Source organism: Ptychodera flava, chromosome 13 (assembly GCF_041260155.1).
Source record: "Ptychodera flava strain L36383 chromosome 13, AS_Pfla_20210202, whole genome shotgun sequence".
Classification (NCBI taxonomy): Eukaryota; Metazoa; Hemichordata; class Enteropneusta; family Ptychoderidae; genus Ptychodera; species Ptychodera flava.
Window position 1 is genome coordinate 15470583 of NC_091940.1, and position 26395 is coordinate 15496977.

Genomic DNA, 26395 nt, shown 5'->3' on the forward strand with positions numbered 1-26395 from the left:
TACTTGCAGCGAAGAAGCCATGACACCCTTTATGCAAGTAACCTTCATTTTATCTCTTGTAATAGGTATGTATTTCAAATATTGTAATGTTGTGTTTCATTGTTAAAAAGCACTGACCATTGTTCAACGTGCTGTCTTCCCATGGGTTCATTGAAAATGATACTCAAAGTAATCCAAGAAACGAGGCAAGTGACAGTTGTAGTTCACACAACGTACACGAGGCAGGGCAATTATTTAGCCGTGGGTCCATAGCTGCGGTGTTTTCGGACGGGACTTTTACTTTAGTAACGCCGTTAATTTTTTAATTTCGTTAATTTAACTTTTACGTGCTGGTTTTGACTTTTACGTTATTAACGCTGTTAATAACGTAAAAGTTAAAACCAGCACGTAAAAGTCAGAAATCCCGTCCGAAAACACCACAGCTACGGACCCACAGCTAGGCAATCATTTTGATAGTGCGGTAAATGTGAATCACTTGACAGTCCTATAAATCTCCTTGTTTGAGAAATGCATGGAGCGTGTTGAAGAAAGGATTCACGGGTGGCCGACATCTATTCATATTGCATGCCCTCGACCATGTTTTAGTTATTTGTCCCTGTCATATTAATGAGTGAAAACACACTCTCCCATTTCTTCTGTAACTCCAATATATCATATGCCTTTCACTGGAATTAGATGAGATAAGTGACATGTAGGTAAGATACAATGGACGTTTGTTTACTCCTCTGTAGTCTTTTTACGTGTGATTTTCATAAAAGAGGTCAATGTTTGACCCTTTACTCGCGCCAATCATGGTGAGCTACCGTAACGTTAGCTCGCTAGATAATACACGAGAATGGACGAATTTATCTGCGGTCACTTTTCATGATTTTTACTTCCGTGTCATTTGGTGACGAATCTTATCAACATAGACTATTCAGTTCATGGGAACCTAGGAATCAAATAATATTGTTGACATTTTTTTCTTTCCACTTTATCAAGGTCAAAGTCAAGGTAATTTGTTTACAGGGCGAATTCCGTCGATCGATTCAGCATTGTAGTACCAGAAAATTGACAATTATTCTTAACCATACAACTTCGTTAATCGAATTTTAATGGCGTTAGACGATACCAAAGACGGTTTTCTGTTAATAATACTTCTAAAATTTTGTAGGAGCATTAGGCGAAAAAAAAAAAAAAAAAGAATGTTTCTGGTCAGGTCTTTCTTTAAAAAATGGTGCGGTGACGCGCATTTTAATTTTTTTTTATTTTTATTTTTTTTTGCCTCAAGGGAGGGAGGAGGGTCAGTTTTATAGTTTTATCAATATAGTCACATATATACTGTTCATTGCAGTCACTGATCATGCCCCCAAAGAATTTTGTCTTTCTCTTCAGCCATTTTGGTTTGGTGTCAGCATGGTGTCAGCCACGGCCACCGGCCACAAACAGAAAAAAAAGGGTGACGCGCTGTTGTTCAAGTGGCGCGCGCGCTGACCAGACATTTCTTTTTTTGGGGGCCTTACTGTTTGTTTTCCCACCTACCCGTCTGTATTGATTTGTATACAATTGCACCGGTTCATATGTCTTGCTTTTATTTGGTTGGACATATGCTTTATGAAATACTGGGACGGACGGTTGTAACTTGCGCTACACTTGGCACCTATATTGAGAAGACATTGTATTCCATGCATACAAGTGAATACCATCCGTAGTGTCACTGTTACCATTTTATCATTCACGTCATGGTAGAGCTCCGGATGACGTTAAGAATGTTGTAAAATCCAGACTTCCATAAATTTTTATCAGTCTAGACTTAATCGCTATGGAGACAGCAGTATGTTATGTAGTTGTTCTGGGCGGAAATCAGTTTTCCTCGTGTTTCTCTTACACTCCTTCAAAATATTTTGGACATTTCAATTGCAATTCCTAGGATTAGAGACTCGATGTAAAGGTAGCTCTTTTATAGGCTAATATTAACATTGAAAAATAGATGTATATTCAGAGGAATACAGACCTTCTTTAAGCTTCAAAATACCAGTCGACTGTTACACTTTACTAAACTAACCTAGTTTCAAAACGATTGATACGTAAGAACATTGTTCTCATCAACAAGTGCTCGTCATCGCATAAACCTCTTTGCTCCCAGGCAACCCTGCCTTCAGAAATGTTCGAAAGTGATTTACATGTCTGTAATTAAGCCCCAAATAATTTACGTCAATGTGGCGTTCAAAATGATCGAAGGTGGTATGCCGAGATCGATTAAATATGCGATGTTGCGGCCGACTGACAAACTACTGTCTTTGACGATGTCTTCTCAGAATCGTATTTCGATGCGATATCACCAGAACGATGTGGTGATGTGATAGTAGTAATGCGGTACTAGTGAATATGAAGGCAGCGGATGGCTATGCCCATTAACAAAGGGTAACTATCTCTAATGAGAGGTTCATAAGAGTTAGAAAAGTGTTATGAATCGTTATAGTTGGTAAAAACACGATTGGAACTAATTTGGGATAATTGGAGGGTGAAGTAATGCAGATTTAATCTACAAATATAATCTCATCTGCTGTTCTTTTTATATTACACACTTGTTTTTATGAGTAATTTGCGATATTGAAACATTCAGCTATACGGCTCCCAACGCTTTTGAGAAATTTGAAAAATATGAAAATCCAATATCCCAAATTAGTTCCAATCATGTTTAAACTGCTTTTCAGACCAGAGAAATTAGTGAAAGACGTGAAACTGACGGCACTTTGAAGTTTGCATTGAGTCACTTCATGGATGACATAAAAGTTAAGATCACTTCCGCATTTTTTCTCTCAAGTAAGTTTTAATTCTTAATTTAATCATTTGCCTGTTGATAGAGGTGTATTAGTTATCTTTTGATGTTTTCATTTATTTTCGAAGAGAAATTAAAGTAAATCCTTGTCTTCTCCATCCAAAACCGTGTTAAAATGCAAATTATTGGCCTAAATAAAAGTATTATGTTCAATGTGTGCGGAATGCATTAGTCAACAATAGCACTGGATATGACCAGGTTGTTGACCAGTGAAATTTCATCGATTTGACGGTCAAAATTTCTGCTTTATTTGATAGGTTATTGCCATTGTGCTTTTGAGCTGAAAACAGATGATGAACATAGCGGTGTTGAAGGAGGATCGGTGGAATTGAAATGTACTTATAGAAATCCACCACAAAGTTACAATGGTCCAACAATTATCGTTTGGAATAGACCAAGGGATGACTTTGATGTGCTGGTAATGTCTTGGTACAGTGGCACTGGTACTCCCACCATTGGTGATCTGTACGCAGATAGAGTTAGTCTCCAAGGAAATGATGCATCAATAGATATAAACGACTTGACAGTGAGTGACAGCGATACATACAGATGTTCGGTTGATTTTATATTTGCTCTCCAATCAGCAATGGTTGAAACTCGGCTATCAGTACTGGGTAAGTCACTGATTTTATCAACTGAGTTTGACCACACTGGCATTTGAAATTCTTACAGATGGTTTATTTATTTATTTATTTATTTATTTGTTTGTTTTGCGCAACACAATGCACAATAATAACAAACAGCATTGATTACACAAATAATTCCGAAGATTCATTTCAGCTGTGGTCTAAATTTACAAAAGCCTGACAGAGAAAAGAAAATACAATAAATATACAGATATTGGAACAACAACCAGTAAAGCGATGAAACAACACTCCAAAACAAACAGTAAAAAGAGAAAAGCCTTCGAAAAATCAAAACATCAAGATGTAAATAAAATACTTCTCGTAACTATTCATAAAAGAATCTTGTAAGTGCCTTTTAATCTTTTGTATAAAATTGTAATTAGAAACCTGATATTATATGAAAGACTATTCCACAACTGCGAAGCTGAATACTGAAAATTTGATTGCAATAATTTAGCTCCTCCTGGGATAAAACAGAATGATTGCCAAGCCTTGTGTTATGGTTTTTTACATTTTGTCTCGTAACAACATTAGATAGATAAAAGGGAACTTGATTCCTTACTATTTTATGCATCAGATTCAGTTCTACTTGTACATAAATAGGAGAACGGATGCAAATTCTAACAAGATTAATATTACTTCAACCTAAAAGTTTGCGTACCATTACAATGAAAATGTTGATTAACAAATTTAATTTAGGAAGAAGTCATATAGACTTGTAATTTGAAAAATTGTTGAGCCCTTGGTATGTCATCTGTAACATCTGTTCGCTGTGGTACGCGCCTCGACATTTAAAGACCTTTGACTTTTGCTCAAACTTTCCTCAAGGAAACTTCCAGCTATTCTCTTTCAAATTAAGAATAAAATCACGCGCCATTGAAGAAATTTGGTGCAATGGAACCTATTTACCTCACATATACAGATATTTTTTTATTAATATTTTTTTTCTGTTCAGTACCAGTTAAATCAAAACCGACGATCAATGGCATGATCCACGGTGGAACCATTACCCTAACGAATGGCAAGGAAGCAACCTTGAATTGTGAAGTGTTTGGTACATTTCCATCGGCTACATTTCAATGGATAGTGGGAGGTATACCACAAACTCCGGGTTACGAAACATCAACAGAAAACTATGGTTTATTTGATACAACAAGTACCATAACTTACACTCCACGCTGGAAAAATGACCAAGGACAGAACATTACCTGTATAGTAACAAACGTCGCAACCATGTTACCATACGCGTCTTCTTTATTCATGGACCTTTTAGGTAAGTCGGAGATTTCATATTTCTTTGGATCTTTAACTATTAAGCTACGGTATTATCAACCATCATTAAAAGCACGGCGTGTTTACAAATCTGTAGCTGCTGAAAGTTTATGCAAAACACAAATTTGGTTTTGACTAACGTTGACACGGTGCAACCGAACGTCTGTGGAAGGACAAAGAGAGAGTCAGGCATAAACATTTTACACGTCGTACATTTATTGCATTTAAAGGGACATGAGCTGTAACTTGTGGCAAGGTTTTCAGTATTCTGCTTCTGTCTATCAACTACGTGTCTGACCCTAATGTCATGCTGAAATTTCGAGTATTCTTATGTCAACACAGCTTGCTTGTGTATGGTGATCATTGTTTATTGATTACAAATGAATTCTTGTCCGGACTTGAATACAATTTCAACAGTAACAATGGAGATTATACTCATATAGGTCGTGTTGATATGCTAAATACTTGGCATTAAATTACAGTTTAGGGATTCAATGCAGAAAATGTAGGGAAACCATAAAACAAAAGTTCTGTAAAAATAGCCAAAAGATACAGCTTATGAAGCTTTAATAGCAGACAATTAACTTTAGACTGTCGAAAGTCCCATGTGCTTTTCTTTGCTATTATTGGTTTAGTCTCTGGCACATACGGGGGAGGGGGGAGTCCGCAAGCATACCGCCGAAGGCCTAAGAGGGGACGCTTCGGCAATCGTGGTCATGCTATGCTTACGAACCCCCACCCCGTGGGTGAGATAATATACTAACAATAGAAAAGAAAAGGCACAAGGGACTGTCGACAGCCTACAAAAACGTGAGTTGTTGTTTATATTTCCATTCACATACCCAATTGTCAAGCATTAAAGAAGAGAAGTCCTTTTACACACCGTTACTGAGGGAGTGTTTTCCCTTTAATCAAAACTTTATTTCAATACCTCGATTTATATCGAGAAAGTAACAAACAGACATTACTTAATCTTCAAGCTTATTCTTTTCGACCTAATATCATTGGGTTAAATTCCTACAATATTACTTCAACCTAAAAGTTTGCGTACCATTATAATGAAAATGTTGATTAACAAATTTAATTTAGGAAGTAGTCATATAAGACTTGTAATTTGAAAAATTGTTGAGCCCTTTGTATGTCATCTGTATAACATCTGTTCGCTGTGGTACGCGCCTCGACATTTAAAGACCTTTGACTTTTGCTCAAACTTTCCTCAAGGAGATTTCCAGCTATTCTCTTTCAAAATTAAGAAAAAAAATCATTGGCCACTTCGCAAAATGTGGTGCAATGGAACCTATTTACCTAAACTCTATAAGGAAAATAAAATGCTCGATTCTCGTAAACACAAGACGCTTAAGGTTAACTTTCTCCAAGAGCTCCAAAATGAGCCCCAACAGGCGGTAGATCAGAAGAAAATTCAGATTCCGAATATCTGCCCTGGGGTTCTTTCTACTTTAAAGGGCATTTTGCGACAGGACCATTGCAGCCGTACACTTACGTACTGTTTTCATTAATATTTTCTTTCTGTTTAGTACCAGTTACATCGAGACCGTCGATCAATGGCATGAACCATTCTGAAACCATTACCCTGACAAGAGATGAGCAAGCAACCTTGAATTCTGAAGTGTTTGGTACACGTCCGCCGGCTTCATTTCAATGGATAGTGGGAGGTATACCACAAACTCCGGGTGACGAAACATCAACAGAAAACGATGGTCTATTTGATACAACAAGTACCATAACTTACACTCCACATTGGAAAATTGACCAAGGACAGAACATTACCTGTATAGCTACAAACCTCGCAACCATATCACCATACGCGTCTTCTTTATTCATGGATCTTTTAGGTGAGTCAGAGATTTCATATTTTCTTCAGTCTTTAATTACCCAACTACAATGTTATCAACTATCATTAAAAGCACGGTGTGTTTACAAATCTGTAGCTGCTGAAAGTTTATGCAAAACACAAATTGGTTTTGACTAACGTTTACACGGTGCAACCGAACGTCTGTGGAAGGACAAAGAGAGAGCCAGGCATAAACTTTTTACACGTCGTACATTTATTGCATTTAAAGGGACATAAGCTGTAACTTGTGGCAAGGTTTTCAGTATTCTGCTTCTGTCCATCAACTACGTGTCTGACCCTAATGTCATGCTGAAATTTCGAGTATTCTTATGTCGACACAGCTTGCTTGTGTATGGTGATCATTGTTTATTGTTTACAAATGAATTCTTGTCCGGACTTGAATACAATTTTCAACAATAACAATGGAGATTATACTCATATAGGTTGTGTTGATATGCTAAATACTTGGCATTAAATTATAGTTTAGGGATTCAAAGCAGAAAATGTGGGGAAACCACAAAACAAAAGTTCTGAAAAAAAGATACAGCTTATGAAGCTTTAATAGCAGAGCATTACCTTTAGACTGTCGAAAGTCCCATGTGCTTTTCTTCGCTATTATTGGTATAGTCTCTGGCACATACGGGAGGGGGGAGGGGGTCCTCAAGCATAGCGCCGGAGGCCTAAGCTGGGAATGCCGCGGACATGGGCGCTTCGGCAATCGTGGTCGGGGTGGTGGTTCGTAAGCATAGTCATTTTTTTGCTGATACTCATCCATGCATCTATATTGCTGTAGATGTGATTGGTGTTGTTGATGTGTGTGCGAGAGACTATACCAACAATAGAAAAGAAAAGGCACAAGGGACTGTCGAAAGCCTATATTAACTTGAGTATATTGTTTATATTTCCATTCACATTCTCAATTGTCAAGCATTAAAGAAGAGAAGTCCTCTTACACACAGTTACTCAGGGAGTGTTTTCCCTTTAATCAAAACTTTATTTCATCACCTCGAACTATATAGAGAAAGTAACAAACAGACATTACTTAATCTTCAAGCTTATTCCTTTCGACTTAATATCATGGGGTTAAATTCCTACAATACTTAATTTGTTTGACATAATACTTCTGAGTTCATGAAAAGACCATTTGGCAACAAAAATAATTGAGTTTACATAGCCATTCTGATTTGCGTTAATATCAATTCGTAATATAATAATTTGAAAGATAAAGTTACTCATGTTCCAGACATTCATGATAATACCTTATTCGAATTTCCAAACTTTCTTCGCTCCTTTTACATTCAAAGTAACATTGTTTAGATGTGTCTGTACTAATACAGGTGTTATTGTCCAATGGTGGAGCTTTAAAAGTACACACAAATTTAATGTAGGAATCTCAAATTTTATGCTTTTAATTTATTTTGATCTGTAAATATATATGTCAAGACCAAACACTTTTTCAAGTTCACCACCTGTTCAAAATCATTATTCCAGCTTAACATTCTTGCTGATGTACGGCTGATGTGATAAGCTCATAAGCAAGAACTTTTAAACTTGTTTCATTTGAAGGTTCTGTAGTTTTACAACGTTACCTATATTAAACTGTGCCTAGCATTCCACATTGTGCTTTCACAAAAACTATGGTCACTTTGTGATGGAATACAATTGTATGCTTCGAGAATACCCTGATAGAATTCCGGCATTTTTCCTGCAAACATTTCAGAATACAGTATTTTCCTTGACAAAACCCCCCAGAACAAAATGTTGTGTTGTTTGTTCAAACAAAAATACTGGACAGTTTTTTTCCAGCAGGCTTCTGTTTTACAGACAATTCTCTTCACCCACATAAGCTGAAGTGCTCTAAATAAACACAAATTATAGCAACTGTCTTAAGGATAAGGCTATCATAAACAGCACTAAAATAGTAAAAACGACAACGACTAAAAGTCATGGAAGAAGAGATAATGGCAGTGTTAGTGAGCGTATAAGTGGCATAGAAAGCAGCCAGGCAGCTGCAATTAAGATCCAGCAGATTTACGATAAATAAATGTGATGATTTTGAAATGAAAGGCGTGCTTCAATCGCTTAACAGAGTTTGCAAATAAACTTGGTTTGTGAACTTCCCTTCATGTGTCGTAAAAACAAAATGCACGGTTTTTTACATATCAATTTATTGTAATTTGCTCCGTAATTTCATACAAATAATTCCGTTGCCTGGACATCAAGGGCAAAGTCACGGCAAAAATTCCTGTTGGATAATTATCTGGAGCAGTCTCTTGGGCCAGATTTCAGTATACCTCTATGAATTTATTGAGTAAAATCTGTGCAAATATACTGCAAAAAATTAAATTAGTTTAATGCAAACAAATTAAGAGTAACTTTATTTTTATAAGTCAATGTGTGGTCAATGTAATGCGAAATACTACCTGTTATTTTTAGTTCCTCCAGCATACGTCACTATCAAAGATTACAATGATGGAGATTACTTCAGTGTGAACGAGGGTCAACTCACGTCATTGACGTGCTCGTCCACTGCAAAACCCGCGCCTTCTCTGGCATGGTTCATTGATAATGTGCAACATAATGTACAAAGTACAACTCCAGAACCAAACCCAGAGGATTCTGAACTGTTTGACAGATCAAGTACATTTTCATTCACACCACGATGGATGAATCACCTTAACTGGGTTAAATGTGTCGCAAATGGAAATGTGTTCAGCCAAGTAAAACTAGACGTACTTGGTAAGACATTTGACTTTAATTACTTTTAAATTGAAAAATACTTTCTATTTGGGGCAGACGTATTAGTGAGCTATTACCTGTGAATCAAATAGTTGTACACACAGATCTCAGATTCACATTATGTACAAGTTGACAGAGTACGAAAATATGTTGTTGCATTATTCAAACAATTCATTTTTGCCACACTTCCATAATGATAATAATCTGTTAACCTTTTCCAGTTCCTGCAAAGCATGTTCTGATATCTGATGAAAATAAAAATGATGGATATGCTACCAATGACAGCGTTATAGTCGTAGACAATCTTCAGCACACATTGACATGTGAGACGGCAGGAACAAAACCAAATGCTACTATTGACTGGAAGTTTTTCGGAATACCTGTACACACAGGAGGAACAACATCTTCAATCAATAGTACTGACTCAAGACTATTTGATACGACACGTACAATAACATTAACTCCAAGTTGGTCTTATCATGGTAAAAATGTATCTTGTGAAGGCAAAAATTCAGCTAACTCCGAAGAAGTCAGTACATATATTAACTTGGATGTCCAAGGTAAGAATGGGCATGCAGGTGTAGATTGGTAATCGGTGTGATATTGTGTTTATATCAGGTTCATTCTCAACCTTCCAAGGAAAGTAAAATGATTATTTTACCAAGATGCGATTGAAATCAACAATGCAAGGCTGTCTTCTCGCAACAAAATTCTGGCAGTAAAGAAAATAGCAGTAAGGCCAGGAAGAAAAAATAAATTGTTCATCGGAATCGCCGCTTCTACTTTGGCATATTTGGAATTTTTTTTTTGATCGCGGCAAATTCTTACTTCCGCATTACAAATATGTTTAGTACTGCCGCTGGTGGCGCCCTACACTTTGTCGGGTTTTCGCGGGCACGGGATTTTAATGAGACTTCCTACGTGTTTGTACGGACTTAGTTGACCGCCAACACGTTGTTGTGACGTCTGAATTTGGCGAATCACGACGCAAAGTGGGTCGATTTGGTTAGGTTAGTACATGTCACATCATGAGTATTAATTTGATCGCCAACATTCGACGTGATGGCCAACAGTTAGTTCTAAAGACGCTATTCAGTGTTTGTCCTGATATTACGTTCGGCGATTTGTTCAACAAGATCGTGACAGCAGATGGACGGTGCATCCGATTGAATGAAAATTGCATCGAAAGTATAAAAAATTACGGCAATGACAAAACACATGGTTGCGTCGATGTTAAAGTACGATCTGAATGATGACTATATAACTTCACTCCGATCACAGTACAGTGTTGTTAGACCATTGAGTAAACTGTATAGAGACAGTGCAGACAGTGGTAAAGAGGTCAAAACATGGGCCAAAGTAAAATGAAAAAACTCAGATGCTAGGTCTCACCAGGACAATATTAAAGAGACAATACTGATTGTTGGATTTCAGTGATTTGCTGTTTATTCTGAGAGAATGTTGAAATATTCAGAATATGTTGTGCAAACACTAACTGTGAATGTAATGGCCTATGTTATTGTTGGGAAATATAGTCTTGAATTCAGTTACCAGTATCAGTGTTTCTTGTCTGAGATATTTCTGGTAAAAAGGGAAACAATTATCTTGCCTTTTCTGCATCTGTGCAAAAATGCCAGAGAACCGCGTTTACCTTCGGCCTAAAAAAAAAATAAAAAAAAAAATTTTCGCTCGCCGCTCCTGGACCTTGGTCCAAAAAATCCGATGAACAAGATTTTTTTTTTCTCTGGCCTATCTGTTTCTTTCTACCAAGCTGTTTGTTTGTCCGATCAGAGTGATTATCCTCACAAGTTTTAATAAATATTGGAGGAAAAATCTAGATGAATATTTTTCGTGTGATGCAAGGATACACAGGAAAATATTTTACTGTATTAAAGGTAAATGAGGTACATAGAAAAATATGTGATGCTTTGTTTTTGAAGAAAATGTTCACATCTTTCGAACCCGCATCCTCCTATTTATTGACGCTCTTCTCCCACACGCAGTTTCTCCGAGTACAATTATATTACAGAAATCCCAAACTGGAGATTTACAAGTAATTGATGGTAAGCAAATCACTGTGAAGTGCAATGCTTTCAGAGCGAGACCAGCATCATTTATTCAGTGGACCCTCGATGGTCGGTACATCAACGGTGCAGAGGATGTAACAGAAAATGAGCAAGATAGACGACTTCAAGACACGAAAGGTATACTCTTATTGACCCCCGTTTATGAACTAGATCAAAGACTTTGACGTGTGAAGCCTCAAACTATGCCACAGATAAGAAGTCAGAAACAATTACTGACCAAGCTAATCTGGATATTGCTGGTAAGTATTGCTTAGCTGTAAAATGCAAAGTACAGTTGACGTAAGAAATAATTTTGCTTTGTCCAAACAAAGATTTTGTGCAGAAAATAATTTACCAGAGAAAATAGGCGTTGCTGGTTATCAGATCTCTGGACAAGATGAACTGATGGATAAAGACGAGTAAATACACTGCCATGACGCATATCCCATCATTCAGGCAGTTTTGGCTAATATCCATACGTCAGCACTATTGAAGATATAAATGCATTAACTTAAATTGTATCCATTTATGTATAGTTAATTGTATGTATGTATGTATGTATGTATGTATGTATGTATGTATGTATGTATGTATATGTATGTATGTGTGTGTGTGTGTGTGTGTGTGTGTGGTGTTGTGTTGTGTTTCTTGCTGCTTCTTGCAAAACGTATTGAGTCAAATCTTGCAAGTATTAAAGTTTTAGTTCACCTGCATTTTTCCTGCAGTTTCTTATGAACACTTAACGTTTGAAGCCTTTAACGATGGTGACAATATAACTATAAAAGCTGGAATGGCTACGACAGTTATCTGTAAAGCGCACAAATCTCACCCAGCAACCAGCATCAAGTGGTACATGGCAGAGGAAGATGTTACCAATAATGCAACTGATGTCATCAGGTGGAACGAGGATGGTCGAAAAACTACGATAAGTAGCCTTGTTCTGACACCAAACAAGGACCTCTTGGGAAAAAGTGTTTACTGTGAAGGCATTCATGCTGCACAGATAACACCAGTGAAAATATCATTACTTGTACTGGTACTGTGTAAGTAATTTACTTTTAAGCACATATACCAGAAATGCGTCTTATCCATCGACCTCTAGTGCACCACTATGCAAAGAAACAAAAAACAAGGTTTTCTGATCAGCTGATAACTGTGCATCACAGGACGAAAGGGCGTAGAAAACCTTGCATTATGATTGATTAATATGCAACTCTGTCCCATACGTTTTATGCAAAACTGTTAAAATAAACACTAAAGAAGAATGTCATATGTCAATGATACAGTTTGTGTTTTTCTCTGATGTACAACAATATACAATTGATTGCTGGCCTAACAGGATGCTTCGATGCTCCGTTCATGAATTCTTTCTGCTCAATTTTGATAATGATACGAGAAGATCTGCAGACATTTATTCTTACACTGTACTTTTGTTGCATATTTTCACATTAGATTCGGAAATCCTTAATCGTCATCAAGATATCGGCACTGCAAACGAAGGTCAAACCGCGATATTAACATGCGTGGCAAGTGGTTTCCCGATTCCACAAGTCAGGTGGTATACGCACATCGATGGAGTTGTCGTGGAACTAGTTAATGGCATCGACAGAACAACGGTGGTGGAGGAGAAAACCAACAATAGTACATATATCAAAAGTTTACTCTTAATATCAAATGTACAACCGAAAGAAGACTATAAAGTTTACATATGTCTGGCTGAAAATAGCGTAGGGAGTTCAACTCATAACATTACCCTGGTAGGGAAAGGTAAATGTCTGTATGGTTTTTTAGTCCCCTCGGACGCAGTCCGGGGGACTTATAGATTGGGTCATGTCCGTGCGTGCGTCCGTGCGTCCGTGCGTGCGTCCGTTCACGCAGATATCTCAGACATGCCCTGGTCAATTTCTTTCAAACTTTGCACAAGGATAGTACCTTACCCCATACAGATGCACGTCAAATTGTTTCACAATACCATAAATTTGGCCGTGTTAGAGGACTTTTTAGTTTACACCTCCATAGACTCCCATATATAAGGCAGTTCTCCATAGACTCCTATGTATAAGGCACTTCTCCATAGACTCCCATGTATAAGGCCAAGAAAAATAAAAATTTAGTTTCTCATCATATTCATATTGCAAAAAGTATGCAATGACGAAGTTTTTAGTTTCCAAGGATGAAGTCCAAGGGGCTTATAGATTGGGTCATGTCCGTCCGTTCGTCCATCCGTTCGTCCATCTTTCACACAGATATCTCAGACATTTTGACAAAATATCACGTGACCTTGGTGACCTTTGACCTCAAATATACATATTTGTCCATAACTCAGTAACCACAAGTGCTACACCCTTCATATATGGCATGATGGGACACCTTATAACATCACATATTATATATCATTAATTATGTGCATATCTAATTTTGAGCGAACCAATAGAGCTAGAGGTCTGATTTTTGGTATATAGGGATAACTTAGCAATACAATTTTTTTGACAAAATATCACGTGACCTCAATGACCTTTGACCTCAAATATACATATTTGTCCATAACTCAGTCACCACAAGTGCTACACCCTTAATATTTGGTATAATGGGAGACTTTATGACACCACATACTGTACCTCATTCATTATGCACATATCTAATTCCGAGAAAGCCAATAGAACTGGATGTCTGATTTTTGGTATATAATGATAACTATAGGATAGAAATTTTTTGACAAAATGTCATGTGACCTTGATGACCTTTTACCTAAAATATACATTTATTTCAATATAAGAAACCACAAGTGCTATGTCCTTTCTATTTAGTAGGATGGGAGACCTTATGACAACACATGCTTTACCTCATTAATTATGCACATATCTAATTCTGGGCAAGCGAATAGAGCTAGAGGTCTGATTTTTGGCATATAGGGATTAATTAGCAATACAATTTTTTCCCAAAAATGTCACGTGACCTCGATGACCTTTGATCTTGATTATACATATATATGCATAACTCAGTAACCACAAGTTCTATACCCTTCAATTTTGATAGGATATTATACCTTAAGATGTCACATCTTCTACCTCATTTATTATGCCCATATGTATTTCTTGGCTGGCCAATACAGCTACAGGCCTGATCTTTTTCCCGATTTAGAACCATAACTTAGACATGCCTCATGTGTTTCAAATTGGGAACAACGACATAGACCTATGTGCCCATAGATCTCAACATATACACTCCAGTGATACTTCTGAATGACCACATTTCCCTGCCCCATCAAGACTAATATTCCTATTACAAGTGGGGACTATGTCATTGTCAATGACTTGATAAACGTAAGATTTTCAGATCTTGAGGAATGTGATTTAACAGGTGGCTAGTGTCACTTGTCGATGTTTTGTAGAAAATCATTAAAGGGTCACGGCGAATTTTAACATGATTGAACCGAGATTATATTGCGATCCGTGAAGTTCAGATCCAGACACTCTCTCTCTCTCTCTCTCTCTCTCTCTCTCTCTCTCTCTCTCTCCTCCTCTCTCTCTCTCTCTATCTCTCTCTCTCTCTCTCTCTCTCTCTCTCTCTCTCTCTCTCTCTCTCCCCCTAAAGTTTTTATTCAGTGTTATTTTCAAACTGCCTGTCTTGCAAATGTCTGTTGCATGTTATATTTGAAGGTCTCTCCTTCCCGAATATGCAGCTTTAATTCACAACTATTGTCACAGCGTATATTATTCATATCTCTGCAGTTTTAGCAATTATTTGTAAAAAGTACACATCTTTCTTACTTTGGCAGTTATTTCATGAATAGATCAATCTAATTCATCCAAATTTCTTAATTTTGTATACCGCAGCAGGAAAGAAAAACAGTAGCATAGGTGTAATAGTAGGTTCAACTGCGGCAGTTCTCTTGGTGGCTGTCTTTGTCATCATGCTGCTAATACTATCGAGAAAGGGTATACTCCGAAGAATAATACACAAAGAAGGCGAGACTGAACTGGATTATGTCAATGCAGGTTGTGTCCAAGGTAATGCAAACTTCATAAGAAGAAAATTGAACGGGGCACAACTAATTTTTATTTGCATGCAGCATAATGCTAAAATTCGCATTCAAAATTAAACTTGTTGCTCGGACCGCTTATGTTTTAGGGGACCCAGACCGAGAGACGGACAGACAGGCAAACAAGGATAGGGCAGATCTCTGCTTCCTATGTTCACACAAACTCTCATGATTTTACTTTATAGAAGCGGACAATTCACAACAAGCTATATATGAAGAAATTCCCCATGACACTCTCAAGGAGAAGCCACCATCTGTAGATCAACGGGACGAACAGGTAACCCATTTATGTCTCAAAATTGTTTTATTCGTATCAAAACACAGGTTAAAGTCACCAAAGGTAATCCCAAAATTTGTGAACAAATTAAGGCCCTGCACTGGTCCATGTCTTACGGAAAACGGCCCTGTCTCCCTATATATTTGTTAGCCTTAAATTGGGTATGGACATAATGAGTGGAGTATGTTAATTTTATAAAAGACAACAGGGCTTATGCCACATAATACCAAGCACTACTCGTTGCACTTGCTGGGGTCTGCGCAAATAGGTCAGAGGTCGCAAACGGTCATCAAAAAATTCTGGAATAAAATTTATATAACTTAGTAATATGAAGCACTTACTAAATCTCTTACCCATATGGTTGTCGAGATACATGAAAGCATGCCAAAGGTCGTCCGAGGTCATATGAAAAATCAGGAAAGAGGAAGAAGAGTTTATTGTTCTACTGACTGTGTAATACTGAAATCAATCTGTACAGAAAAAATACATGTCAAATAAATTTGATTGACGCATTCTCGTACCTACGCGAGAGTTCAAAATGATTTTGAGATAATTTTATTCAATCTGATATTTTAAATGAGCATTGGGTTTTCTTTAGGACACAAGAAATGATGCATATATGGATCTTGTTCCGCGGAATCGAACTGAAGATATTTACACGAAACCTGATAATGTAGCCTTTCATGTGAGTACAATGTCGTATATATACCTGTTGCGAATATTGCCGTGTGTTCCAGAATTTTATGCCAGTGTGTTTTCAGTTTCGGATATAAGCTTAGCGCTGGAAGGACATTATGGAAGCAATATTTCAAAGCTGTGACTTAAATCTTGAACTACAAGTAAACGATTAATCCAACCAAGAACATCTATAAGCTCTTGAAGTGATCGAGCGAGATAGTTACTGAAACAATTACTTTGTCTGAACAGACAGGTTAACAACCTATCACATGGTAATATCATAGGTGCAAACCGGTCCACACATATCTGCATATTAATTTCCAAATCAGCAAATAATAATGTGGTTAACGTTGTACCGCTGGTAATACGGGAACTTGCATTGTTGACATATCGTCAAAAGTGAGGAGTTACTAACACTGTCAGGTGTATCTATCATGTAGCGGCACTTTCAGTCCATCACAATGAAATAAATTCTGCGAAAGTTGAAACATTGTCTGGACTAGCTCATCATCGAGATTTATGAAACTATGTCAAAGGTCGTCCAGGGTCATATGAAAAATCGGGGAACAGGTTTGGTCCAATAATAGTCAACGTATTACCATAACAAAACTTCTAGCCTTTGATACGTTTAAGTTGGTCAAATGTCATCCAAGGCCGTCGTAAAAATTCGGGGCATAAGTAGACTAATGATGATATGACCAAAATGTAAGCAAAGTTTGTTTGATTAAGAATTCATGTACATTAAATTGCTATTTTCAAAAAATCACATGGTCTGCGAAAGTCACTTGAACGCTCGCAATTTAAAGTGCTAACACCTAAGAGCACAGAGCCTGTATGACACATACCAAATTTCGACCATATGAGCCCTGTTGGTCTTGAGAAGGAGCCATTGCATTTTAAGGTTTGCGGGAAATCGAATATGGCGGATAGGTTAAATGACCAGCCACAATGTAAAAGCTGGGGACACGAGTTTCCCTACGCCATGAGGTCTGTGCCAAAGTTCAGAAGCTTACATGTACCAGTTTTATGGACGCAGGTTGATATAGGAATGGATGGACGAAGAAGAAGAGCTAATTGTTTTAATGAACGTGTAGTACTAAAATCAATCTTCTTGTACAGAAAAAATACATGTCAAATAAATTTAATTTGACGCATTCTCGTACCTACGCGAGAGTTCATCCCTTTGAAAATGTATTTGAGATATATTTTTCACTCTGTTATATTAACTTTGGAGGCATCATGGGCCAGTGGCTAGAGCAGTGGACTCACGATCAAAGGATGGTGAGTTCGAGCCCCGGCATGGCTGTGGTGTTGTGTCCTTGGGCAAGGCACTTTATTCCTCATTGCTTCTCCCCACCCAGGAGTGATGGGTACCTGGTAGGACAGAGGTTGTTATGTGTGCGTTTAGCTCTGCTGCGCTTATTGGCTGCACATGTGAGCTGTTGTCTGCTCCCCAGGGAGTTGAGTGGTATAATATTAGGTCCAGTGACCAGGGGTAATAATAATTGTAAAGCGCCTTGATCACATCTACTTGTGGATATGTGCGCTATATAAGAACCAAATATTATTATTATTATTAACTGATCATTGGCTTTTCTTTAGGACACAGAAATGAAGCATATGGATCTTGTTCCGCGGAATCGAACTGAAGATATTTACACGAAACCTGATAATGTAGCCTGTCATGTGAGTAAAATGTCACATATATACCTGTTGCGAATATTGCTGTGTGTTCCGGAATTTTATGCCAGTGCGTTTTCAGTTTTAGGATGTAGCGCTAGAACGACATTGTGGAAGCAATATTTCAAAGCTGTGACTTAAATCTTGAACTACGCGTAAACGATTAATCCAATCATAACCATCTATAGAGCTCTTGAAGTGATCGAGCAAGCTACTTACTAAAGCAATTGTTTTGTGTGAACAGACAGGTGAAATTGATTCATTCACGTCCGTATATTAATTTCCAAATCAGCAAAATAATGATGTGGTTTGCGTTGTACCTGTGGCAATACGGGAACTTGTTGACATATCGTCTAAATTGAGGAATTACAACACTGTCAGGTGTATCTATCATCTAGCGGCAATATCAGTCAATCACGATGAAATAAACTCACTGACAGCGAAATTTGAAACATTGTCTGGACGGAGCTCATCAGACATAGCCAGAACAATATCAGCAGACCCACGACAAATAACCCTGGCAAATGATGCGTTTTGAGCGGGATGTGTGTGGATGTGTGGTGTTGTTTGGACTACTCGTTACCTCCTTCCAGACAATGTTTCAACTTTCCCAGAGTTTGCTGCTTTGTAATTCACCGATATTAGTGCCTAGACGATATTCACACCTGACAGTGTTGAAAACTCCTCAGTTCCTGTATTGCTCAAGTTAAGGTGAAATACTATGAATTACGTCAAAATTAGGTTGTGGTGTCATTTTTTTGAAACTTTGCACAAATATTTTGGAGGTTGTGCAAGTGCAAAAATGAAATAAAAAATGGGGGTCACCATGATCGTTTCCATGGAAACGGACGTTAAAAATGGCGTCGTTAGAAATAAATAAAAATGATATAATTCACTTAAACTAAAGAAGGCAATTATAAAACGCTTAGCAAATGAGTTAATTTTAATAAATACCAAGACTTAAGATCCATATCTATCGAATGTATAGTTTTCATGATGTTTGTAAAGAAATTTTAACATAAGTATCGATTACAAAATGACGATATCGAAATTATATCACTACATAATTTTCGAACTTTCTTCCTGTCGCTTTGAATGGTGTCATTTTGACCAAACTTGGCGAATAAAATCCTGATATAATACCATTTAGTTTACACTTTTAATAAAAGGTGTCACCATGCTACCTTTTACAATATCTCCAGGTGAATGGGTAATATGCGCCATGTAAATGGGAGAGAAATGTTAATTTTTCGCTCATATTGAATAAAAACCAGCTTCCTAGGGGTCAAAATATGACAAGGTTATAGGTCACATGTATTTCTAAGAGACTGGTTCAAAAAATTAGGTAAAAGCGCTATTTCAACAATGACAGGTGATGTTAAATACATGCGCTACAAAATAACCATTTGCGGCAGGCTGGAGTTAAATCTGCGCAGAAACGTTCTAAGCGCGTGCGCATCCGAATTCGTCGCCCTTTACCTTAAGCTTAAGTAAGGATTAGGATTAGGGTTAGACTTACGTCACTCCCTCTATATTACCAGGGAGTGACTTAAGTCTAACCCTGACCCTAACCCTAATTTAAGCCTAAGTCTAACCCTAACCCTAACTTAAGCCTAAGCCTAACCCTAACCCTAACTTAAGCCCAAATAGGTCAAAGGTCGCTAACGGTCATTAAAAATTCTTGAAAAACATTTGTAGCTAACTTAGTAATATTCAACACTTACTTAACCTCTTACCCATGTGGTTGTCTAGATTTATGAAAGTATATCAAAGGTCGTCCAGGGTCATATGAAAAATCGGGGAACAGGTTTGGTCCAATAATAGTCAACGTATTACCATAACAAAACTTCTAGCCTTTGATACGTTTAAGTTGGTCAAATGTCATCCAAGGCCGTCGTAAAAATTCGGGGCATAAGTAGACTAATGATGATATGACCAAAATGTAAGTTGATATTTTCAAAAAATCACATGGTCTGCGAAAGTCACTTGAACGCTCGCAATTTAAAGTGCTAACACCTAAGAGCACAGAGCCTGTATGACACATACCAAATTTCGACCATATGAGCCCTGTGGTTCTTGAGAAGGAGCCATTGCATTTTAAGGTTTGCGGGAAATCGAATATGGCGGATAGGTTAAATGACCAGCCATAATGTCAAAGCTGGGGACACGAGTTTCCCTACGCCATGAGGTCTGTGCCAAAGTTCAGAAGCTTACATGTACCAGTTTTATGGACGCAGGTTGATATAGGAATGGATGGACGAAGAAGAAGAGCTAATTGTTTTAATGAATGTGTATTACTAAAATCTATCTTCTGTACAGAAAAAAATACATGTCAAATAAGTTTAATTTGACGCATTCTCGTACCTACGCGAGAGTACATCCCTTTGAAAATGTATTTGAGATATATTTTTCACTCTGTTATATTAACTGATCATTGGTTTTTCTTTAGGATACAGGAAATGAAGCATACATGGATCTTGTTCCGCAGAATCGAACTGAAGATATTTACACGAAACCTGATAATGTAGCCTTTCATGTGAGTACAATGTCATACATATACCTGTTGCGAATATTGTCGTTTGTTCCGGAATTTTATGCCAGTGCGTTTTCAGTTTTAGGATGTAGCGCTAGAACGACATTATGAAAGCAATATTTCAAAGCTGTGACTTAAATCTTGAACTACACGTAAACGATTAATCCAATCATAACCATCTATAGGGCTCTTGAAGTGATCGAGCAAGCTACTTACTAAAACAATTATTTTGTCTGAACAGACAGGTGAAATCGATTCACACACGTCCGTATATTAATTTCCAAATCAGCAAAATAATAATATGGTTTGCGTTGTACCGATGGCAATACGGGAACTTGTTGACATATCGTCTAAACTGAGGAGTTACCAACACTGTCAGGTGTATCTATCGTCTAGCGGCAATATCAGTCAATCACGATGAAATAAACTCTGCGAAATTTGAAACATTGTCTGGAAGAAGCTCATCAGACATAGCCAAAACAATATCAGCAGACCCGAACAAATAACCCTTGCAAATGATGCGTTCTGAGCGGGATGTGTGTGGATGTGTGGTGTTGTTTGGACTACTCGTTACCTCCTTCCAGACAATGTTTCAACTTTCCCAGAGTTCGCTGCTTTGTAATTGACCGATATTACTGCCTAGACGATAATCACACCTGACAGTGTTGGAAACTCCTCAGTTCCTGTATTGCTTAAGTTAAGCTTAAGTTAGGGTAAGGATTAGGGTTAGACTTACGTCACTCCCTCTATATTACCAGGGAGTGACTTAAGTCTAACCCTAACCCTATCCCTAACTTAACCCTCAGCCTAACCCTAACCCTAACTTAAGTCTAAGCCTAACCCTAACCATTGGAAATGCATATAAACAAACAAACAAACAAACAAACAAATAAATAAATAAACTGCTCTTTATTGACAAATATAAACAAAACAGCTTTTCGCTGTTATTTTATTAAAACTAACAAATAAAAAACACAGACAATTACATACAAACAAACAAACAAACACAGACACACATAAACAAGGAGGAAGAGCTCCCTGTGATGTAATTGTTCCTCATTAACTTCTTTGTCGGTGTTCTAAAATGAGTTGATCATCTGCTATTGGTCGGTGTCTTTCAATAATTAAGTTACAATTAACTGTCTGTCTGGCATATTGTAGCTGTCTGGCGTTTTATGATGCACTCAGTAATGACAGATGTAATCAGTAACGGCACCAGTTCATTGATTCCAGAATGACAGAAGTACCTATGCTGACTTGACTCCTGACAAAGAAAGCGAGGGTCTTTACATGAAGATAGGACAAACTGCGTTTGAATTCCCACGGCATATGTTAACAATACGCAATGTAATATGGAGTGGGAAAAACCATCAAATAGCTGTTGCCGAGGCACAAAATATCGATGGCCAGGACGGAGTTACCGAAGTTGCCATCAAAATGGCAAAATGTCAGTATTGAATATCTATTTTGTCGACATAAATATAAAATTGTCATCAGTGATGCTATTTGGCACTACACTATTCTCACATCCATTTAAATGTTGCTTTTGGAATGTTGACCTTGTTTAAAAACTTAGTAAACGCTCAACACAGTACAAGCATTAAGGTGGCACTCAACGAAACTTTAAAACATTCTCTTTCAAAGGAAAGAATGAAATTCCGGAGTCACCACGCAAATTTTGGTACTATGAAAAAATAACTTGTATTTTTTAATATTTGAAATTCAAAATGGCCGCCATCCCTGTGTACAATCAATGGAGAAAAATCAAGATTTTCACAAAACTAGGCCGATGGAAAGTAAACTCAATGAATTTCAAAATCAACTGCCACATGCGGTGCTTGAGCAAAACGGCATTATAAAAGACTAAAGCTTTTGAGTCTGAATATCTGTCCCCGGGCGCATTCGACCTTGTGTTTATGTTTCCCATCACATCAAACAAGGCGTCATACATATTTTTTGATTTTCAGTTGTCATTCATGTTCAATAACTGAAAGTACCGTGGGAAAACGAGAAATGAATGTTACTGATTGAAACTTTACCTATCTTTCGTCACTCACCTACTCACTCATTCGTCACTCATTTATTCAATCTTTCATCCATACTATTTCAGCCGCAAGCGATTCTGATCAAGAAAGTGAGATCGTCAAAGAAAGTAAATTGATGAAAGCCATGTCACGCCATCCTAACATCATAAGGTTGCTTGGAGTATGCACCGATTCAGGTATGTGGTATGAGCTGAAAAGAAGGGATGTCTTTATTTAAAGTATCGCACTTACTCTTAAAGTTCTAGCAAACATACAAGCAATCATTATGTTTCTCATATATAAATGTGAAGCTATTGTTTTGATTAGTGATCTGCAGAGATAGACATTTCATTTCCTCATGTATTCTTTTCTTATCCTAAAATGTTAGCCCCAACATTTATTGTACTGGAGTATTTAGTTCAAGGCAGTCTTGCTTCCACCATGAAGGAAATTCATTCCACATTTACCACAAGCAAGAAATCCGGCATTACCGAGAAACAGATGCTATCATTCGCCCTCGATATCGCAGAAGGAATGAAACATCTTGAAAAATTAAAGGTAAGATATAAACGTTTAGTTTTTGCCATTTCTGCTTGCATGCATGCGTAGATTTAGTTACCCAAACACCCACCCTCCCTAGCATGTAGGTAGGCAGGTAGGTAGGTAGGTAGGTAGGTAGGTAGGTAGGTAGGTAGGTAGGTAGGTAGGTAGGTAGGTAGGTAGGTAGGTAGGTAGGTAGGTAGGTAGGTAGGTAGACAGGTAGGTAGGTAGGTAGGTAGGTAGGTAGGTAGGTAGGTAGGTAGGTAGATAGGTAGGTAGGTAGGTAGGTAGGTAGGTAGGTAGGCGGGCGGGCGGGCGGACAGATAGACAGGTAGGCAGGCAGACAGAAAGACAGGTAGGTAGGTAGGTCCGTTGGTCGGTCAGCCGGTCGGTTGATTAATAGGTCGATAGGTAGGTAGGTAGGTAGGTAGGTAGGTAGGTAGGTAGGTAGGTAGGTGGTTCGTACATACATACATACATACATACATACATACATACATACATACATGCATACATGCACGTACGACCCTCGTTAACTATTTTCTGCAAATTTTCTCTTATGCCACTCGACAGAATATGAGACACATTCTCATCCTGGCAATTACATTACAGAGTAATGCAGTTCTATCATTATTGTTTTCAGATCGTGCACAGATACCTCTCTCCAAATCACGTTCTGGTTGACCGTTCCTTACACTGCAAAATATCAAACTTTGGATATGCCTCTGACGTCATTGATAGTTCATCCTTCTTTACAAAAGCTGAGGTACGTAAGTTTTTGTACACATGGGACCATCCGAATCTTATCAGATGGACTTCACAATATTCTTTACCAGCAATCATCTGGAGAACACGCTCAGATTGCTGGCACATTATATCCTCTTTATCTTCCTTTCAGGGAAGTGTGCCTCAGAGATGGATGGCGATTGAATCCCTTGCTGACCTGAAGTTCTCATCCAAATCGGATGTCTGGGCCTTCGGTGTCGTCTTATGGCATATACTTACCATAGGTAACTTTTATCAGCACTATTTTTTTACATTGGTTACGTCAAATATATTTTGGTTGTTTTTTCGTTTTCAAATGTTTTGTCGAATATCATTATACACTTTTCAATGCTTCAAATTATGTTGAAAGTATACCGATTTTGAGAGTCAGCGACGTATGAATATGGTCCCTGTAAAATTTAGTGGACAGACCGTGGTATGATTTGTGTATTTTTCTTCACAAATAGCCTACTACTGTAATATTTGATATCGAAATTACACATATTATATCATTCTTTGTTGGAAATGGCATGAAATATCTTAATCGTGTTAGAATTTCTCCCATGCGTCCGATAAACTTCACAGGAAATGGAACATTTGAACATACTGGTGAAAGAAAGAAAATAGTTTGCGCAGAAGAAAATAGTTTCATTTGAATTATCTATTCCCCCATCAATCCACGTATTTCCCCCGTTCACTCCATGCAGGGAAGATCCAAGCAAACGCCTTTCCATTTCAAAGAATCATGAAAATATCGTCCCTTCATTAGTTGTGCAATATACATGTGACTGATAGAAATTGAAAATCGAAAATGTTCATAAACTTAGACTCAACTCCGGCTATTTATGGCATAAGAAATTTAATAGTGCCATTTTTGACCAGATAATATTTGCCGGAAAACAATCGGGATCCTCTGTGCATCCACGCGGAGTACCAGTATATTTATTTTATTTATTTATTTATTTGTTTATTTATTTATTTGTTTGTTTGTTGGAACCCTTTTAAGGCAGGGGCTCAGTAAAACTGGTATAATAGTGCTAAGTCATAATATAAATCTTCTTTGCAATAGGCATCAAATCAGGTCCAATAATCGTTATCATTCAAGGTAACTAAGAAATTTACCAGGTCCAAGGAACATATTGAAAATGACAAAGGCAATGGGGTCATCTTGAACCACAAAATAGTGGTGGTACCAGGTGTCCGGAATGGGTAAGCGTACCCTGCAAGCTAGCCGCACCCGTCAAAATATACACTACTCGCTGAATCTTACATTTCAATCGCCGAATGAGGAGAACGTGTCGTGCTTATCTTACAAAACGTTTATTTAAGAACTCCCAATGCCTTCCATTTCCTCCATCAAGGCGAAACTCCTTATGAATCAATAGAAGTGAATCGCATTGTACAGAGGTTAAATGGAGGTTATGAACTACCAAAGCCGGCTGTATGTGGACAGAAATTGTAAGCCTGCCATTGTCTTGTTAATTTAACTGCAAAAACATGCAAATACCTTTATCATAATATATCATCTGTTACGGAAAAGAATATGACGGGGCTTCAGGCTTTCTCTGCTTCAAAGGAACATATTAAAATCTAATTCAAAAGGACTTAACTTTAATTCTATAGAAACATTTTTATGCAAGAATCTTAAAATCTTGTACCGAAGGACTTGACTTCCAGGAACTAAGGGAATCCAGTCTGACGTTCAATGCATTAAACATTTTTATGCAATATATTTAGATCCAGTGGCTATATACTACAGTATGGTCCAAGGTTTTGTTTTCTGTCCCGTAGACACGATATGATGAAGCAGTGTTGGCGCAGAATTCCGCTTAAGAGACCAAAGTTTAGAGAATTAGCTTCAAAATTGAATACGTGTATCGATGACGCAAAGGTAAGCTGTGACAGGTATTTGATACAGTTAATCAGACGCACATATTTATATACGTCAACATAAACACATATGTACGTATTCGAAGGAACATTCAAACATATGCAAAATCAAACTAATCACTTAATTCCCCACGATTTACGTTCCCCTAAAAAAATCCACTCTATTTTTCATTCTCCCTCTAGGCACACTTGGACTTCAACAACCATCAAAAGAATATTGCTGTCAATTAGAAGCATCTGGTTGATATTTGATAAACGTGTCAAGATCTGCCCCCCCTCTCTCTCTCTCTCTCTCTCTCTCTCTCTCTCTCTCTCTCTCTCTCTCTCTCTGTTATCTTATATGTTACTTAAATTTCATGCATCTAGCGATCGTCAGACTAGTTTTTACCTCAGGATGTTTTTGTCATGTATATGGTTCGGACGTACCATTGCACTATAGCTCAAGATAGTGTTGAAATTCCATAAATAATATTTGTGACGACATTTTAAACCACTCACATCTTTGTTTAAAGGCGTAGATTTGTCAGCATATATATATATATATATATATATATATATATATATATATAATATATATATATATATATATA

General features: G+C 37.5%; 2 protein-coding genes across 2 annotated transcripts; both read left to right on the plus strand.

Moving 5' to 3' along the window:
- Window positions 1–11630, plus strand: LOC139147561 (nephrin-like). Its single transcript, XM_070718687.1, has 7 exons — window positions 1–65; window positions 3079–3435; window positions 4403–4720; window positions 6255–6572; window positions 9008–9310; window positions 9532–9870; window positions 11314–11630. Exons 1-7 carry the CDS (start codon window positions 20–22, stop codon window positions 11559–11561), a joined length of 1929 nt encoding a protein of 642 aa, XP_070574788.1. The 5' UTR covers window positions 1–19; the 3' UTR covers window positions 11562–11630.
- On the plus strand, window positions 11558–26315 carry LOC139147562 (fibroblast growth factor receptor 2-like). Its single transcript, XM_070718688.1, has 14 exons — window positions 11558–11636; window positions 12102–12419; window positions 12829–13143; window positions 15213–15386; window positions 15604–15695; window positions 16294–16380; window positions 21820–22033; window positions 22697–22807; window positions 22999–23168; window positions 23794–23916; window positions 24049–24160; window positions 25277–25373; window positions 25707–25806; window positions 25989–26315. Exons 2-14 carry the CDS (start codon window positions 12167–12169, stop codon window positions 26034–26036), a joined length of 1896 nt encoding a protein of 631 aa, XP_070574789.1. The 5' UTR covers window positions 11558–11636; window positions 12102–12166; the 3' UTR covers window positions 26037–26315.
- Window positions 26316–26395: the final 80 nt, after the last annotated feature.

Excerpts from the sequence above, each read along its gene's own strand:
- LOC139147562 (XM_070718688.1), top strand. The coding sequence starts at position 12,167 with ATGGCTACGACAGTTATCTGTAAAGCGCACAAATCTCACCCAGCAACC. Across the intron at positions 12,420-12,828 it reads ATTACTTGTACTGGTACTGT|ATTCGGAAATCCTTAATCGT; the intron begins GTAAGTAATTTA and ends TTTTCACATTAG. Across the intron at positions 25,374-25,706 it reads GCTGTATGTGGACAGAAATT|ACACGATATGATGAAGCAGT; the intron begins GTAAGCCTGCCA and ends TCTGTCCCGTAG.
- LOC139147561 (XM_070718687.1), top strand. The coding sequence starts at position 20 with ATGACACCCTTTATGCAAGTAACCTTCATTTTATCTCTTGTAATAG. Across the intron at positions 66-3,078 it reads CATTTTATCTCTTGTAATAG|GTTATTGCCATTGTGCTTTT; the intron begins GTATGTATTTCA and ends TTTATTTGATAG. Across the intron at positions 6,573-9,007 it reads TTTATTCATGGATCTTTTAG|TTCCTCCAGCATACGTCACT; the intron begins GTGAGTCAGAGA and ends TGTTATTTTTAG.